This window comes from Chenopodium album, chromosome 25 (assembly GCF_948465745.1).
Source record: "Chenopodium album chromosome 25, dcCheAlbu1.1, whole genome shotgun sequence".
NCBI lineage: Eukaryota > Viridiplantae > Streptophyta > Magnoliopsida > Caryophyllales > Amaranthaceae > Chenopodium > Chenopodium album.
In genome coordinates this window covers 10,834,223-10,853,064 of record NC_137858.1, presented here as the reverse complement: position 1 = coordinate 10,853,064, position 18,842 = coordinate 10,834,223, and the positions used below count along the sequence as shown (strand labels likewise).

Genomic DNA, 18,842 nt, shown 5'->3' with positions numbered 1-18,842 from the left:
CACAGAGTTTTAAAACTACAACTTGATTATTGTTCAACATAAAAATACTTAACATAAACACTAGCATATAACTAAGGATTTGGCTGAGCACGCAGAGCAGAAAGATCATCTTCATATGCAGCAACACAGCTGGTAGGCACAGTGTAGTGTGGAGTGTGTCCTAAAGCCATTGTCATAGCATATCTAGCCAAATAATGTGCCAAGCAATTCAATTCTCTTGGAATGGTGCTGAAAATGATAACCATATCCTTGTTGTTAAGAAGTCTGGCAACATCAATGATGACAGCAGCTAGTTCATTGTTAATAGCTTAATGATTAACACTATACTTTTAAAACTTAAGTTCGTGGATGAATCTTATACAAACCATACTTTTAAGCACGCAAATGAACCAAATGAAGAAATCAAGAAAGTTCCAAGATCCACACAAAGTGTAAGTGTAAATGTCTATGATTCACATTAATCATCGACGTATGAATAATTAATAATCCCAAAATTCTTTGATAAAATGCACCACAATTTCTACTAAACTATGCTGCTCCTGAATCCTGATGTTTCAAGATGAGGTCTTTAATTGTTTCAGAAGCACCTCAACCATTTTATCCCGAGGAATTTCTTCCTCAGTCTTGGCCTTCACATCCCTCAATTTCACAATTCCTTCTTTTAGATCACGCACGCCAACCATAACGGCAAAAGGAATCCCTGATGATTCCGCACGCTCAAAGATTTTAAAAACCTTTTTGACAGTTACATATTCTGCTTTTATTTTGGCTAGCCACAGTTCATTAACCAATTCAACAGCTAAAATCAAGTCATCTTCAACACTTTTGCCAGGTCGTGACACTACACCCACCAAAACTTGGGTTTCATTAGCGCGTACTACCTGCCACATGCAGTACATCAAATCAGGAAGCAGTTAGTATTGAAAGTTGATTGGCCAAAATATTTCATGAATGCACATTCAACAATACAATCAAAGCAACAATATATACCAACATATTCCCAGCAGAGCAAAAAAGTCAAAAGACCAAAAAAACACATCATCTATCCCTACTCTCTTCCCATCTTCTTCATCTAGGAAAGGAAACCCTAGCAAAAGAGCTTATATCTGATTCAAATGGCCAGGAGGCATTCTGGTCCAACTATGCAGTATGCCACTACATCAACACTGTTGCGTAGTGGGAAAAGATAGAACTCAGTTACAAATAAATTATTAAATTTAACAGAATCATTGCTACATGGAATATGGATACTATACATCCATACCAAAGCCTCCGAGGAAAGGGCTCTGTCACCAGAGCTGCTTGACGCACAAGGGGAGAAAAGTAGAGAGTTTTTTATTTACATCTTCCCAACTTAACCTCCCTTCTCGCCCCTAGGGGCTGGCCAAAAAATAAAAATATTACAACAGAAGAATGCACAGCAAAAGGATACATCAATTACCTACATATCATGAATGGCAGCAACAGTTTTACCATTCAGTTTTAAGAATAGCATAAATCAAACAAGTTGTATTTAAGAAATTAATTTCAAATTACCTGGTTTTGATCTTTCTGGTTTTGCTCCATGATTGCGAATACACGTTCTATTCCCAGACTACCACCAACTGAAGGAACCTGCTTTGAACCAAACATCCCAATAAGATTGTCATAGCGTCCACCAGCAGCAATGGATCCGACCTGGCAGCACAGATGGGTGACTCTTATTGATCATAAATCAGGAATGTGGAATAAATTGCCAAATAAATACTACGTATAAAAAACAATCAAAATCCATAAATTAGAATCACTCTGTAATATGTTATAAATTCTTAACCACACCACAATACAGAGTATTGTGCGCTAGGGAGGCAGGTGGAAGCTATATAGTGAGAAACAGCGAGTTACTGTTGCCAATTAGTTATAAACAGAGAAGGCCATAATGAAAAAACAATAGGAAAGAAAGTAACTTTTAACCTCATCATTATGTATAAGTAAAGACAACACACACATATATATAATGAGCAAGGGTTCACAAAATTGAGTAAAATTTTCACCTGTGTGGTTCCTTTAAAGACAGCTTCAAATATCACCCCAGTATAGTAATCAAGACCTCTTGCAAGACTTAAATCGAAAACAATTTTATCTACGCACTTCGATTTCTCCAAAAGTTTGAATAACAGTTCCAATTCATCCAATGCAAGGGCTGCTCCTTCATGTTTCAGAAAATCACTTCCTTCCTGTTTAAGCTTTAATAGCAGCTCCAGAGGAGAGCCCTTTTCTTTCACAAAATTACCTATCATATCAGCTGTCTCTTCAAGTAAACCCTTTTCCTCAACCTGCACAAGTTAGATCAGCTCATCATCAACCAATATATATCTTCTAGAGGAAAAAGCAAATATTCCATAGGTAACTAGTGTCATCATATGCAACAATGATTTTTTATTAACAAATGGTAACGATGACTAAAGACTTTTCAAAATCCTGAAATGTATATTGTACTTGTCTTTCTCAGAAAAAGAGAGAGATATAGAGAGAGGAACAAGTCTCACCATCTCCTTTTTTACTTGCTCAAATGATTGTTTGTCCATCTTGTCAATACTAGAGCAGATTGTTCTAAACTTTTCTGGAGGAACTCCACAAATATCTAACATTCCATCAAGCAACTTGCGATGATTCAACTTTACCTGGAGACATAGTTCAGTGGAGGACACCATTAAGAATCAAATATGTTAGATCAATATAAAAGTTAACATTTGAGGTTAACTCAAAATTAACATCTTGTCAAAAAAAAAAAAAAAAAAAAAAAAAAAAAAAAAAAAAAAAAAAAGGGTTGTTGGATTCAAAGTTCTAACACAAATGGTTCTGAACAACAGTAATAAACTATTGGAACCCACTTTAAATTTACATACCTCATACTCTCCAATGTTCAATTCATCAAGAAGCTCAGTCAGTATTTTAACCACCTCAAAATCAGGTCCCATCTTCTCAAACTGGCCAGCAATGTCAAAATCACATTGATAAAATTCACGATATCTTCCCTTAGATGGGTTGTCCCTTCTATAAACTTTTGCTATTTGGTATCTTTTGAATGATGTAAGACTATTCATTGCCACATGCCGAGCAAACGGGACAGTCAAGTCATATCGCAAAGAACAGAGCTCCCCTCCCTGCATCAAATTTGGCACAATAATAACAATCGATCAACTAATTAAACCCTAGATTATTTGCAATTATTTCATAAAGTATTGAAAATCAAAACTCATAAAGCAAAAAACCACAAAAAAAGAATGACATCTGTAGAGTTTTAAAATCAAAAATTACTTATGAGGACATACAAATCATTATTAAAGTCATAGCTCATATCAGTAACAAGTAAGGGATTGTTTAATTCGCCTTATTTTTGCTTATCTGATCTAATTTGATCTAGTCTGACTTTAACCTTATGTGTACAATAATCTATAAAGAAGAATATATCAAATAGGGTCTTGTTAGATTCGTATTAATGTGTATTTTATTAATATGTAATTTTTATAATTTTTTCATTATGTAATTAAAGTATTTAGTGATAAAAAACCGCACATAAAACGATAGTATAATTTGAACTTATACTTTCTAATCGATCTGAACTTATATTTTTTTATCTGACCTGAACTTATTTTTTTCTAAAATAAGTATAAAAAAGTTGAACTAAACAAGGCCTAAGAGTGATGATAAAATGCAAATAGATAGAGGTCTGGGCAATTAGCAATTTAGCATTAATTTGAGTAGTCATTTTTCAACTACAAACATATGAAGTAGAAAATTTCTCAACTACAAACAAAAGTAGAGAAGGTTACATGCCAATTAGGGTGATGATTATGGTTAAGCATTCCAGAAAAGAAATTTTATGCTGTAGACAGTGGTCGTCAAAGAAGGTTATATGCCCATTTTTCCATTCAAAGAAACATGTCCAGACAAAGGAGCAAATTAGAGGTGCATTACCTGATCAGCCAAATCATAAATCAGTTTTGAGTCCTCTCCATACTTTCCCATCAAAGTCTCTCTCAATTCAAAAACAGGAGTATCCAATGCCATAGCACCGTGCCTCTTGAAAACATCTGTTATTATTGAAAAAGCTTTTTCCCTCACAGTCATCTGTTCTTTAGCAAAATCGCGTGTACCCTGGTATACATGGAAGAGTAAAAAAATGGATGATATATTACAAGGCTTTAGATGGCGCCCAAAATAATACAAGAAGCCAAGAAACATGTCCACATGAGAAGCCGAGACAAAAGAAATTTTTTTCCAAAAATAGTACAAAATCAGGCATTATCAAGTAACATTATATCATGAAATATCGCAGAAGGTGGTCTTGCAAGGACTTTGACAGTTAAGTCAAACCAAAGCCACAAGGAATTGCAGATTAATGCAACAAAGCACTAAATAGAAAAAAGGACAAGTGCTTTCAGACTTCAAAGTAAAAATATCACTGATCAACACTAACGGCTAAGAGAGCAACCCAATATGAACTATAAACAAGTATCATCCCTTCCTCTCAGGCTCCCCTACATTTTAACCATGTTCCATCATAATTTTATTCTAATATCTCAATAACTTCTCTCTAACATTATCCAGTAACATCAACTAAAAAAACCCAACTATGTTGTAGACTCCATTTCTCATGATCCAATGCACAAAGTTGATCATAGGATGATAAGAATTGAAAATTGTCATACCATACCACGACACACTTTTTTAGTCATGAGTAGGATGCACTTTCCAATTGACTATGGCTCAGACCACAATTCATGAATTTGCCCTAATAAGGACCCCTCTTGTGAGTTCTGATGAAAAACAAGAATGAACTTCAGAATAAATCCATATTTCAAAAAAAACATGTTAACCTAATATCAGTTTTATATATATCAATAGATATACATGAATTCAGTTCTAGAAACTTGACCCTTACTTCGTTATAAAAATGGTACTTGACCACAAAATAATCACATCATATTGTGACTTTAAAATGAAATATTTAAGTCCAACAATTGTCACATCCGATAACACTGAATGATGAAAGGTACTTTGCTTTCACATAAACAAAAACAAGCTTGTTAAATGTTAGCTAAATTGAATAGGCCTACCAAAAACTAATTGACTACCCTCATCTCCAAACCAGATCTAGCAAAGTAGCAATGTCCTTGAATTGAAGTAACTCTTTGACACGAGCTTCTGAGTTAACACTAGGAAACCAGTAGAACTCCCAACTGTTTGTTTATTTATCCACTCGTGGGTCATGACATTGAATGTCAAACATCAATAACATAATTTGTATACGACACAAATCACTCAATAACTCTAGTTGTTCTCAATATTCATTAACATTTATTCATCATTCTGTATGATCTGTTTTCAAGGATATGATATATACATTAAGAACTTGATAGATACAACTTTGGTATTCAAAAATCTTATTTCATTGGTATTTGAAAGTGACAAAGTAGAAATTTAAAGTGACAGATAATGTACTGTAACAAATTTGGATAAGAGGGAGTCATACTAGTTAGTTTCTAAATTTTATTTATTTATTTTTAATAAATTAAATTATTACAAAAAAAAAGGGGGAAGTTTACGAAGCAGTTTAAGCCTTTAAGGGTGTCTTCATTAACAACTTCAATTTTTCCCTCAAAAACGATGAGTAAAAGACAATAATACATTTTATACTACCATAACAGGGGAATAACTCAATAGCTTACTCACGTGACATAGATGTTTTTACCTTCACTCCTCTCTCTACATGTGGGTCTATGATATACTAGAACATAAGTTTAAATTATTATGTTAAACATAATCCATTTATCCTATAAAGGTTCCATAAAGGAAAAGGACAGTGCCACCTACCACCAGAACAGGGATGGACTATCAAATGATAACTACAGTCTTAGTTAAACAATGTATATAATCATCATTGAATTGTAATTACTAATTTACTCTTGTCCTTGGCAAAGGTCTGTGAAGATGGGTGTTCAGCCCAAAGCTATGGTACAATACTAACAGGACATTGTAAAAGTTTCAAATATTTGGTCAAGTACATGAAGCTCAATCAGTAGATAGTCCATACCCAATGGACCAAAATAGATAATAAAAGTTCATATATTTTCACTAATTATTACTCGTATATCAACTGCATTTGTACCATTGCATGAAGAAGATAGTACAAGCTTATCAAAGATGCATTATTCAGGAATGAGTTCCAAGACAGCTATAAGTCAAGAACAAGATGGAACATGTCATGAAATATGTAAATTTTGTATATAAATGTAACAGCCAATTAGCTCCATGCTGCTAACTAGTTGAATAATTCAATGAATCACACCTCTGCATTGCTTCAAACTTCTACTTAACATATGTATGTAAAAAGATGAATTATCAAAAAGAAATCAGGCAACTTTATCGATATGCATCAGCCTAATTACCCCAAGCCACCAATTTGCCGGACTTATGCCAGGCGTCATGAAAAGGACAAATTGGGAAATCCCCTTCGATTATTTCACCAATCGGTTGGGAAATGCCTACAGTGCCTTGTCAGAGTTTGTTATGGAATGAGAAGTGACATAAGCAAATTGGTAGTATACAGAGCAGGGGTGAGAGAAAAAAAGGCCTTGAGAGACTAGTTCATACAGCCAATTTCTGTGAATTTGGGGTGATCTAAATATCTACTAGCACCTTTGATATCATAACTATTAAAGTTCCTCTATTCATTTAATCTCATTCGTTTTCATCATAGTTCAATCCTTAAATTTCATTCGATAAAATTGTAATTTTATTTGCATTAAAGCAGGAACAATGATTTACAGAAATAAAAGGAAATATGCAACAGACAACAACCGCATAAAAGATACCAAACAGAACATAAGACCAACAAAACAATACCTTTGGGATCTTTGGGAGTCTTCTGCTTTCATTGCTTTCTACAATTTCTTTTATCTTATCTATGAAATCACCGAAGGCAGGAACCTTGGGGTCCAATAATGAGCATAAATTATCAGCGAGTTTTTGCAAGTTGGCATGAACATCAACTCCATCCTCAATAACATTCTGCAACCTGTCTCTAACAAGTTCCAGGACGACCAATGTCCCCTTCCCGAACACCTTTTTCTTTTTATCTTTCTTCTTATCTACTTTCGCATCTTCCCCATTAGCAGCAGCAACTTCATTCTTGTAAAGCAAATCACTTCCCTCCAACGCAACAATGGCAGTTATCATCTCCCAAGATACCGCGGTCATTACCAAGCCAAACAATTCATTGACATTGTGCACTAACTTCTCATAATCTTTCTCACAGGCGGCTTTCGAGGCTATCATATAAGCATCTCGCAAATTCTGTTTAGTTGGACACTTCCCATCAATTAAGCTTTTCAAACTTGACTGTAACTCATCACTAACAATGGAACTAACACTCAAATCCACCCTACTCAAACTACTTTCACCCAAATTCCTAAGCACGGATTCTAACGACATCAAAACCGATTCCCACGCCTCCCCCGTTCCACCTACATTACCCTTAGCTACCGAATTCAACTCGGCCCTAGCTATCGAGTGCACAGCCCTTGCAGAGGCCCTCAAACTCCCGTAAACCTTCGGAATACACGAAACCGCATCAATCTCAACCTTACCAGTCAATTTAGACCCATTAAGCATAACCTTAAGATCACTAGCAACACTAGCTTCATCTTTAACACATTTCCCGTCTCCTGAATCAACCAAATTAAAAGCCGACACATTCGCTTTCGACGCCTCACACGACAAAGCCGCCACCATCTCCGATACAGCGGACAAACACGAAGCCCCATAATCCAACAACGCACAAATACCATCTAACACAGACACAGATAAACAAGCATCTAACACACATTTCTCCTCTTCAGTAACATCAATTGACTCAAAAATCAAAGAATTAGATTCAGAATTTAGGGTTTTGCAAATCAAATTGGGGATTTCAATACGAATTGGGGAGCTAGATAGCAATAGCTTGGACAAAAGAACAGTAGCAGAAGCTCTGATTTCTTCAAAAGATAGAAATTTTAGAAATTCGATTTGATACTTGATTGAAGGAGAAGCGGCATTATTCTTCGAAGAAGAAGATGATAACCTCTCGAAAATGGAGGAATCAATACGTACCTGAGAGAGCTTATTGGATATCAGAAAAACTGAGGAAGATAAGAGAGATGAAGCTTTTCCACCAAGTGTAATGGCCGCCATTTGAGGTTTGTCAGCCATTGATGTGGAGGAGAGAGAAAGTAAGGTTTTAGGGGTTTTCTACTGCGACGCTGCAAGTAGTGAAGCAAAGGAAGCGTCGGGATAGTGGAAGAAATCAAAGAATGTTGCAAAGGGCATCAATTTGGCAAGTTTTATGAGTGGGCTTTTGCTTTTTGATAGGAAAGGATTAAAGGAATTTGGTCATTTGGAACAAGATCTATTTTGATAAATTAAAGGCAATCGGTTTATTTAAAGGTATATCGGCAATTAACGAATTTAAGGGTCTGTTCTCATTGACCGAACTCAACTGAACTAAACTGAACTGAATTGAATTGAGCTAAACTGAATTGAATTGAGCTGAACTGAACTGAAATGAAATGAATATTTTATAAGAGAAGGAAATTAGGAGCTGAGCTGAACATAACTGAACTGAATTGAATTTCAACGTATGAGAACATGCCCTAAATATGGATAATCTTGTAATTTCACCTATAACATAATTTAATTTTGTTAAAGCTATTAAATGGCGTTTTGAGGATCTTGATGTCGAAGAACTTCAACAGAAATTTTAGAAGTTTTTAATGGAGAAATTCAAGCTCAAGGACAACTTTTGAGGAACATGTCATCCTTATCCTTTGGGATTGATCATGCCCTTTATTTCTCCCTTTTTCTTGGGGTTTTTCGTTTAATTTGTCGCCGAAAATGATGGTGGACAGTGTCAATGTCGTTGTCATTAGAAGGTGGGTGAGGATGAAGAAGATGAAGGTGGAAGAAAATTCGAGCTCTTTCAATGAAGTTAACACGAGATGAAGATGGTGTTAACGTTAACATCCTGTTGAATCTGACTCATATTACAATAAGTAATAATGATAAATAATTAGCTAACAGTCTGGCACAGGCCCACTGTTCCTCAATATTACAATAACACCACTAGACCAATGAGCTATGTTAATCTAACAGATCGACTAGATGGGCATCCTCTAGGAGAAAATAAAAGTTTATCTTTGTGTTGGATAAGTGTTGGTCGCGAGTACGCTCAATACAAGGTGTGCTTGGGTTTTTTAGGTGTTGTCGTGGTGATCAATGCGCCTTTGCTTGTCAAGCACCTTGGATTTCATTAAGATCTAACTTGACAATGATGAGTAATATTAACAGAGTTAACAAATGTAAGACCTTGTTCTCTATTTTAAAATAAATAAATAAATAAATAAAATCTTTAATTTCACCCAAGAAGTGGAATTTAGTTAAGCATAATATCATGATAAGACTATTCACTGTGAGTAAAAAAATTGCTTCTTTGTACATAAAGTAAACATGCACAAATCAAGAACTTGTTTTTCCACCCCCCTTTTTCTTTTAGCTCCTTCCTTAAAATCTGTGAATTACTACTAGAAAAAACATTACAGAGATAATTTCTACTTGATAAATCTAAATCTAGTACGTGCTAGTTTATTTCTAAGTTCTAAATCAAATCTATACAAAATTGATGCGGTTTGTTTTCCTCTCCTTGAGCTTTCCGTTAGCATTTTTCACCACCACTTCTCATGTCCAGCAAAATTATTTATATTTACAGTCCAATAACTGAACATGAAATTTTATGATGTTGATGAATGCACACTTATGTGAATGTTTCAGCACTTGAATCAGCAACCGCGACATATGTTTGAAGGTTGATCACTATGACAGTGATGTCATCTTTGTTACCTCTGCTAAAGGATACATCAACAAGTTTCTTGCAGGATTCCATTGCATTAGCTTCTTCCCTTGAAACGATATCGACAGCCTCTTGTTCACTCACCTGTGTGCAACATTCACCACATTGCAAGAAATAATTAATTTACTTTCCCTGAATTTTAACTGTTAATAAAAATGAAAACATTACTTTTTAATATAAATCTAATTATGCATGGAGTAGTTTTTATATCAAAACTAGTAATTTCTAAAAAGATACAGTACTTATTAGCAATCAAACTTAGACTATGCATTGAGGGATAAATTTCAACTTTATGTTAGGGTGACTTTGTCGTGATAAGCATTACACATTTGTTAGGTGTGACTTGTTATATTGTTGAGGGGTGACCGGCAAATTACTTGTCTCATCATATATAGAATGATATGGGCCGCACACAAGACCAGGGACCAACTAATTAAAAATCAAATAGACTTCTTATTGTACCTTGTCCCAAAGCCCGTCAGAGGCCATTATAATGAAGTCACAATCTGAAGTCAAGGGAACTTTCTGAATCTCAGGTTCAGAAATAATCCACTCTTTTAAATGCAGGTCTCCTATTGCTCTTGACACTGCCAGAGTACCTTGAAGTCTCCAAACTCCATTGCAGCTATGTACAAATCCACCCTGCAATTTTAATTACGATTAAACATGATTAACTATCTTATGATTATCTTAAAGTAATAGAAATCTGCAATTCAGAATGTTTTATATGGTATGCAATATTAGATGCACTCACTGTGTTTTCTATTCGAAAACGCTCATCTTCTCTGCTTAGGTGGTGATCATTTGTCAGTTTAGTTGCTAATCCTCTTCTACTCAAAACTACTCCACAATCACCAACATTAGCAGCATGTAATTCACCGTTCTTTATGAGCACACTCGCTGCACAAGCTCCACTACTTACACCCTGCATTCAAAGCATACATACTGATTAATACTTGTACATATAATATATATCATCATCATCTTAATATGTTCCAGTAATGATGCTAATTGAAACTGTTATAAATAAGCTAAGTTTGATAAAGTAATGATCTCTCATCAATCTACACCAACGGTATGATCCTATGCTAGAATAATGTCACACATCCATAGGTTCAAGGGATGTACAAAAAGGATTTGTCCAAAGAGATAAGTCCCATTGGGAGGGATGATCTAAAAATGGGGTATTATAGGAAAATTGGAGGGTCACTCTTACCCTACACAAAGTTATGAGGTCAAATGTGCGCAACTATCTCAACAATAATTGAGAGGTTGTTTCCAATTGACCTTTAATTTAAACCGCTGTTATTTCTTAGTCATTAAGAGTATAACAACCATTTAATGTAGTCAACGTATTATAAGCTAAAGTCCATTGAAATAGACAAAATCAAGGGTACAAAGCTACATCCTTCATATTTCTAATAGAAAATTCCAATCTTATAGTATTATTCAAATAATGTTGTTACAAAAGTACCTTATCAAAATATAATAATATTCAATAATAAAATGAAGATTGAGAGATTTCAAAAGTAGTCATGCATGACATAACATCCGAATCTAAGTAGGATGAATAATGAGTTGTATATACAAGAAATTGCATATAGAAAAGTCATATACCTACGTAGGAATCAACAAGGAAATTGCTGATTTGAAGTACATTTTATTCAAGCATAGACTAAGTCAATATCCAACATATATACAGCCGTTTTCTTGTGACATAGACGCTTTGACACGGTCAATGATTGTAAATTGCTCGTTATTGTTACAAACATACAGATTACAGAAGCATGGTTTAATAATTTACCTGACTAAGGAAACCTCTATCAGTCTCCAAGTAGCCGTTGCGTATGGCTTGATCTACTTCTTGCTGATCTTCTTCGTTAAGGTTTACAAGTGCATTCAGAATGTTTTCCCCCAAATTATCTGCAACATAATCTGCTGCAGCTTGGCCACCGTGTCCATCAACAACAGCGAAAAATGCCTGCATTTCCAACGTTTCAGTACAAACATCAATTATTATTGAAACATATATACAAGTTATCATCATAACATGCTCCCTCTGTCACATATTAAACATCCACATAATTAGTATGTATGGATGACAATCAAGACATTAGTTAAATATTACTCCCTTGTCCTATGTATTTATGTAATAAGAAACATTATTTCACCTTGGATATCGATCAAAATATAGATAATCGCTATAATATCATCAGTCGCATACAAATTAAACCTCAATATATCGGGTGCACCATCTAATTTGCTATTCTCATGATCAACATCATTAGAAAATTCATAGTATTTTCTCACTTTAATTTTGTTCATTTTCATTCCATCTACATTTTACATTTAATTATTTTGTTCTCAGCTCATTCAATGACCACTATTCCCAAAATTCATGCCTGAGTCAATCTTGGAGTTCTTTTAGGGATAAATCAAGGGAAAACCATTTTTATTTTTTTGCATGAAATTAGCTAAATGAGAAAGGTTGAAGGGTGGTGAGTTGGTGACAATGTACCTGGTTAGAGTCACCAGAAATGTCTGTAACGACCTTGTATCGATCTTCCATATGCTCTCGCCTTCCTTTCTTACTAAACACACAATACTCCCTCCCTTGGATTGCAACTTCAACATTTTCAATCTTCCTTTTCTCTGAAAAAAACACTTTCTCAGGGCTAATTGCAGGCAAGACTAGCATTGCAGGCCTCTTTCGCGACTTAACTAATGGCACTGCATTGACATTACCAACGTCAAATGATTCATTCCCCTGTGAAAGCGAGGAATGTAAATGCCCTCCTAGCTGATGAACCATAACATCGGTAACCCATGGGAACGAAGGAGGAGACGATAGAGGGACATGAAGTGGCATAGGAACGGCTTCCATGATTATCACTCGAAAAAGACACTAAACAAAACTAACTTCCTAGACAATAAAAGGAGAAAAACCTTAGGAAATCCTCAACATCTACCATAACTTGTGAGTTATATATATACAACCCATAACCTTAAGCTAACTTGGCTTGACAAATAAATAACTAATACAAGAAAAGGGTTGTTGTACACCTGTACTTATATAACCCATGGTATAAATTAGACGGGTCAAAACCCAGGTTAGAAGAGAAGGTTGTCACGGTCGTATGATCGCGACAAATGCACGTTTCTTATAGAAGATAGAATGAAAAGAGGGAAGGGAATGAATTGAATTGGAAGCTTTCTTTGGGTTAAGTGAAAGATGGAAATGGTCTTTGTATGCTGACGCATTCTAATTTCTAATTCGATCATTATGATTCATAAAGATTGACTTTTTTGTGGGGATGTATAAGGAAACGTTGAATAAAAGGCACAAAACTATCCGCCGAATTGCCAAGGTCGTACTATTGAAAACGACAACAAAAGCTAACATGCACGACATCTCCTATACACGTATTAAATTCAATCAATTCCTTATCGATTAAATTGGACGTTTCAAGGAGGGAAAATCATGGGTTTTTGTTACTTGGTACATGATATTAAGGTGGCCGGTTGGGCGGTGATCAATCATGAAGTGTCCGATACTTTGGGTAATTATAGCAATGGTTCGTGTATACGATGGTTGTGTCGTATACAATATATATGATTAATCACTTCAAATTATATTTAATTAATCTTTTTGAGTGTTAACTTTTAATTAACATAAAACAAGTCCTGAGTCAGATGACTAAAAACCTAATGTGTGAAGTACGAAGTATACAAATTCTGCTTTACAGTGACTAAAGTTTGTGCTATATGACATTGCACGAATAAAGCCCCTAAGGGCACTATGAGGTGGAAATTTCCTTTAATCTTCCTCCACTTTCAAGGAGTCTAGCCGATTAAGCTAAGTTAGATTGAGCTGTAAGGGTTCTAATTTGATAAGCACTTTAAAACAGTTTTTGACGAAGTAAGATAGAATGGAAAATGTCTATTTGCACTCTCAATTTTTTTTAGCGCCTCCAACTATGAGTGCACATGTAAAAAGAATTACATAACTAGTTTAATTAGTCTCTGTTTCCTTAACCAAGTCAACTCTTTGTTCATAGTCTAATTTACTGTCTATAATATAAGGCGTTACTTGCCTAATTTGTCAGGCAAGTTGAATTTTGTTATTGGGAAGTAAAAACTAGGTGTACTATTTTACAGATTGAGTTCAAGAAGTCTAACATTCTTTACTTATGATTGATTATTTCAAATCATCCGGGCGCAAGCTAAATACCAACATCGGCAAAAATTATAGCTGTGGTCTTTGGACCATGGAGCATTGTACTCCCAAGCAAAAACCAAGCCGTAGTGGGTTAGGGAGTAAGAGCTATGGCTTAGTCTCTAAGATACATCATACACCCGAGTGTATGTAAGAAATTGGTTCATTTATCCACGCACACTACACACAAGAGCTCCAAGCCACAAGGATGTTTTGTCCGATATGATACATCATTTTTTAATTTGTACTTTATTCATTCTGATTAGTGAATATGACAACTACTACTAAGTAGAGGATTGTTGTCTATTAAAGTATTAAACAATGATGCTCCAGCTAAACCCAGTCCACCAGGTTAGGTGGTAGCTTCCTGAGAGCATTGTCTGATTCAACCCTTTCTTCTTACAATGAAGCAAAACTGAGAGGGAGATGATATAGAAGTCAAACATACATTTATCAGCATAAATTTTGGTCAATTTGTGCTAACAGTTTCTTCCTTAAGTGGTAAATTTTCATCTTCCTCAAGTAGCGAGTAGATTAGAATTTCCGCGACTATACACTCATTCTATTGCCTGAAAATGAACGAGTCACAAGTGAAATAATAAATTAAGAACAGAGCAAAAGAGCAGGCATTGACAGGGCCAAACACATAATGCCAGCCACGCAGTATTCTAGATGTTTATTTTGAAGACTAATAGAACATGCAAATAACAATCAGACAGCATGGGTGGTCATTGTTGAACGGTTGAACATAATCAGATTACTAAACCACTGCATAAGTGCAAATTTCAACAAACTGCTGACATAAATATGATGGTGATTTCATTGCTAGAGCTTCTAGTTGCATAAAACCTAAAGAAATTCTAGATGGAGATTTGGAACATCAATAGTCAATGTAGTATAGTCGTATAGATAACTTAGAGCAAGCAGATAATATTTCATACCTTTAACTTGATATCTTCACTCAATTAATTTTTGGACTGAGGTAGTACTTTGGATCCCTGAAAAATCTCCAAATAGTTTCTGCCTTCTCAGCTGAAAGGTCGGTGTTTTCCAGAATATACTCCTTCGATGCTTTCGCTATTCCTTCAATCGACCCAATAGCTTGATTGAGCTGGACAGAGCAAAAATATAGTACCATGTTCTTAGCTAGTGAGACTATAATTTTATGCAGCCATGTAGAACATCAACGGCATTTGACCCTATTTTCACTATCTGAAATACAGGTCTGGCATCCCTATAGTTAATATAGTAATCACCTATGTGCTACAGTAGCATTTTACGCTAAATTAACTAAGCATTCACTAGCCTCAGCAGTCAGTAGGGATTCATCTTTATTCATCCAGCTGCAAAAGCTAGTCATACATAAATCAACGGAATAATATTATGAACAAATAATGTTCATTTTATCTGTAGAATAGTGTGCAGCCGTGCAATAAGTGTAGAAAGTTAGTATTCAGAGGTCCAAGGTAATCCATCCGGACTATCCCTCATAAACAACCAGTTTCATCACCTAATACTACCACACTGCTAAAACAGAAAGGAGAAAAAAAAAGGAATAAAATTTGTACAAGGCTGCTTGGTTAACATGGTTGTTGGTTCTAACTTCTAAGGGCTCCCAATCTCATTCCATGACATAAGGCTAGAACTCTTGTATATAAAAATAACCAGAACCAATTCCTAGCATTTCTGGTCAACAATCAGAGTCTACCAATCTAACATGCATACTTTCACCATCATAAAGGCACAAATTGGTGAAATAATAATGATGCAAGCCAATTTTTAGCTACAATTTAAAGCCACTCTAGGTTCTCCTTTTCTAGCACCAACCCCCTTCATCCAAGTTGTCTTTCTTTTGCTTGTAACAGATATTCTCCTCTCAGGGAGGAATGTTCCGGTCCTTTTCATAATTATTTATGACTCTAGGTTGGAGAGGGTGGGGGTGGGGGTATGGGGCTCAATGATATACAGATTCAGGTACCAAAGTAGCCTTCTCATTTTCTATTTAAGTTCATCAGGTCTAAGCCATCCAACAATATCTACACTTCCTCCAAACCCAAAATAATTCTTCATGGACAAGCTAGACATAGAATGCAAATTGTAATTTACCAATGGATATATAATACCATTAGTAATCTTTCGTTGCAGATGATAATCTTTTTGCACTGGACAATCATTGAAATCATTTGCTCATATATTGAACATTATTCAAGTTTTCAACATGAAATGTATAACTATTAAATGCCAAGGAAAATGGACTGTTTATTCAAACAGAAAAAAGGTAAAGTGAGATCCAATGTTATTTGACTTACCGAGTTTGCATCATGGTTGTCTATGCCAGGAATAGATGTGACCACCCTGAGAAAAGCATCCATCCCTTCCACAGCTTGTTTCCTCTTTAAGAAAAAGGAAATACATCACTTTCAGAATTCATGTATTAAAGTATAATTCCACTCAAAGAAGAGCTAACCTCAGCCTTCATCCGCGCTATGATATCTTGTTGCTTGCACACTGAAAAGGATTTTCATCAGGCAACAAAATAAGAATGAGCGAGCATTCAATAACAAAAATGACATCAGACAAATTTCAAAATAAAAAAATCTATACCACCACGGGCAATAGCAATCTTCACAATTTTCTCAAAACCCATCTCCAAGTCGAGAACTGGCAAAAATGTAGGCCTCCCAATATCAATTCCACTCCTTCACAACGCAAACAAGATAATTATAAAAATAATTACAAAAAGACTTCAATTCCAGTTGACCCCAATAAAGATAATTCAAATGAGTACAATAAATACAGGGACTCACTTGAAGTAAGAGCGAACAAAAGAATCATTTTGCTCCTTAGTTGGGAGGGTGACAACAACATAGAGGTTTGCAAATTGTTCCTTCAGCTTATGTACCCTATAAATCGATATCACAGTCAGGGACAGCCTACTAGAAAGTTTAAGGAAAGCCGTGATAAAAAAAAATAAAAATAAAAAAAAAAAAAATAAATAAATAAAAAAATTACCTGCTGTACATCTGTGTGGAGCTGTTGCAATCCCATGAAGTGACAAAGACAAAAGCCACTGATACTCCGCCACAGTTGAAAATAAAATCCTACTAACATAGATGATATGTCAACATGGAGTGCTTAGCGAAAAGTAATTAAAAAAATGACAGATTGTGAAACGTAACAAGAGAATTACAGGTGCAATAGGGACAATATTAAACCGGAAAGAGTTTGCACTGAGGAATGTCGAGATGAAGTTGATGAAGGATGGATGTTGCTCTTCTTTCCACTTGTTGCTCATCATACATACCCCACTACTACCTGAACAATGACAGAATTCGGCTGACTTACTTCATGATTTCTATAAAGGCAAGACATGTTATACAAGAAGCTAAAACTCCTACCTAAATACAACAAACATAAGAAGTCATAAGAGATAAGATAAACTTAATTTTATTCTTCCCAAGTACAACAATCTTTGATCAACAAAACACAGCCATTTAACCAATTTTCAGGTTGTCTTCCTCATTCTAGCCAAAATCATTTTACGAGTCTCAGTGCACTACTTGTGTTACGGCGATTACAACCCTTACTACTCAATTATATAGTTCAATACGTTCACGGATAAAGTTGCTTATGGTTTGCTCAAATGATTATTATGAACCTTCCATTAGTTTCATTACTTCCATAAATCCAGGACAATAGCAAATCATAGCAAATTATAAATATCAGGACTAATTTAATCAGTAGTTTTGTTCATCACACTTCACAACAAAGTAACAAACATGCTTACAGAACTTGAGAAATCAATTAATTTGAACATAAATTTGCATAAATAAATTATTTGTAAATATACACTAATTAGAGAGCATAATTTGGCATATACATTGAAGAAATCAAACAATTTCCTCAATCTAATCGAACAATATGACGATAAACTTTTTTTGGCAAACCTACAACAGGAGAGCGATTAATGTCGCAAAATCGCTGATTAAATTGCGAATTAACACAGAAAAATTCACGATTATCCTGAAAATAAGGCTAAAAATAACTGTAATCGACAATTCTAAAACTAGAATGGCGGACATCAATTGGCAATGCGATTTGTGCTATTTCAATTGACCTGAAATTTGAATGAAAGAGTAAAGGAAAAAGAAATCACCAGTCTGATTAGAATTGTCAGATGAAGTTCGAGATGGTTGGGCTCTGTAATTTCTTCCGAAATCCGCCATTGATGCTGAGCAACTGCTGCTTCTGCTGCAGGAGAGCGCGCGAGAGAGAGGTGTGTGTGGGAAGAGCGCGAGAATGAGTTCACTTGTTCAAATTTCTGTACAGAGAAAATGTATGAAATTATGGGAAATTGCCAAATAGGGAATTCCTCTTTGATAATTTTAACTAGTGTTTAGCCCGGGCGATGCCCCGAGTCGATATGTTAAAAATTAATATATTATATTTTATGTAGATAAAACTTTACTTTTAATATTTTGTTGTACATAATAGTGTTAAATATTTTTATTTTAGATTTACTCTAAAAAAATTTTGACATGTAAAAGGACAAATAAAAATACTCTCATGGTCTACATTAAATATATTTAAGAAGAATAAGTTAACCATGTTATTAGATAGCAAAGTTGGTATGACTTCTAATTTATTTTTCACTCAAGTTCGATTCTTGACAAAAACACTTTTTTCAAATGATAC

General features: G+C 35.0%; 4 protein-coding genes across 4 annotated transcripts; all 4 read right to left on the bottom strand.

The window, feature by feature from the left end:
* Positions 1 to 411: 411 nt before the first annotated feature.
* LOC145614878 (histidine--tRNA ligase, cytoplasmic-like) lies at positions 412 to 8,385 on the bottom strand. Its single transcript, XM_081669950.1, has 7 exons — positions 6,892 to 8,385; positions 3,961 to 4,140; positions 2,889 to 3,146; positions 2,529 to 2,663; positions 2,034 to 2,315; positions 1,537 to 1,677; positions 412 to 881 (listed from the first exon to the last, which is right to left on the bottom strand). The coding sequence occupies exons 1-7, from the start codon at positions 8,236 to 8,238 to the stop codon at positions 555 to 557; spliced, it is 2,670 nt and encodes an 889-aa protein (XP_081526076.1). The 5' UTR covers positions 8,239 to 8,385; the 3' UTR covers positions 412 to 554.
* Positions 8,386 to 9,564: 1,179 nt separating this feature from the next.
* LOC145615397 (putative protein phosphatase 2C 2) lies at positions 9,565 to 13,022 on the bottom strand. Its single transcript, XM_081670471.1, has 5 exons — positions 12,450 to 13,022; positions 11,736 to 11,912; positions 10,686 to 10,856; positions 10,394 to 10,573; positions 9,565 to 10,015 (listed from the first exon to the last, which is right to left on the bottom strand). Exons 1-5 carry the CDS (start codon positions 12,813 to 12,815, stop codon positions 9,836 to 9,838), a joined length of 1,074 nt encoding a protein of 357 aa, XP_081526597.1. The 5' UTR covers positions 12,816 to 13,022; the 3' UTR covers positions 9,565 to 9,835.
* Positions 13,023 to 14,401: 1,379 nt separating this feature from the next.
* On the bottom strand, positions 14,402 to 16,982 carry LOC145613645 (protein PARTING DANCERS homolog). Its single transcript, XM_081668735.1, has 6 exons — positions 16,945 to 16,982; positions 16,752 to 16,846; positions 16,615 to 16,655; positions 16,457 to 16,540; positions 15,089 to 15,258; positions 14,402 to 14,716 (listed from the first exon to the last, which is right to left on the bottom strand). Exons 1-5 carry the CDS (start codon positions 16,980 to 16,982, stop codon positions 15,109 to 15,111), a joined length of 408 nt encoding a protein of 135 aa, XP_081524861.1. The 3' UTR covers positions 14,402 to 14,716; positions 15,089 to 15,108.
* On the bottom strand, positions 16,960 to 18,482 carry LOC145615459 (protein PARTING DANCERS-like). The gene is made up of 3 exons (XM_081670531.1): positions 18,304 to 18,482; positions 17,338 to 17,462; positions 16,960 to 17,248 (listed from the first exon to the last, which is right to left on the bottom strand). Exons 1-3 carry the CDS (start codon positions 18,371 to 18,373, stop codon positions 17,156 to 17,158), a joined length of 288 nt encoding a protein of 95 aa, XP_081526657.1. The 5' UTR covers positions 18,374 to 18,482; the 3' UTR covers positions 16,960 to 17,155.
* Positions 18,483 to 18,842: the final 360 nt, after the last annotated feature.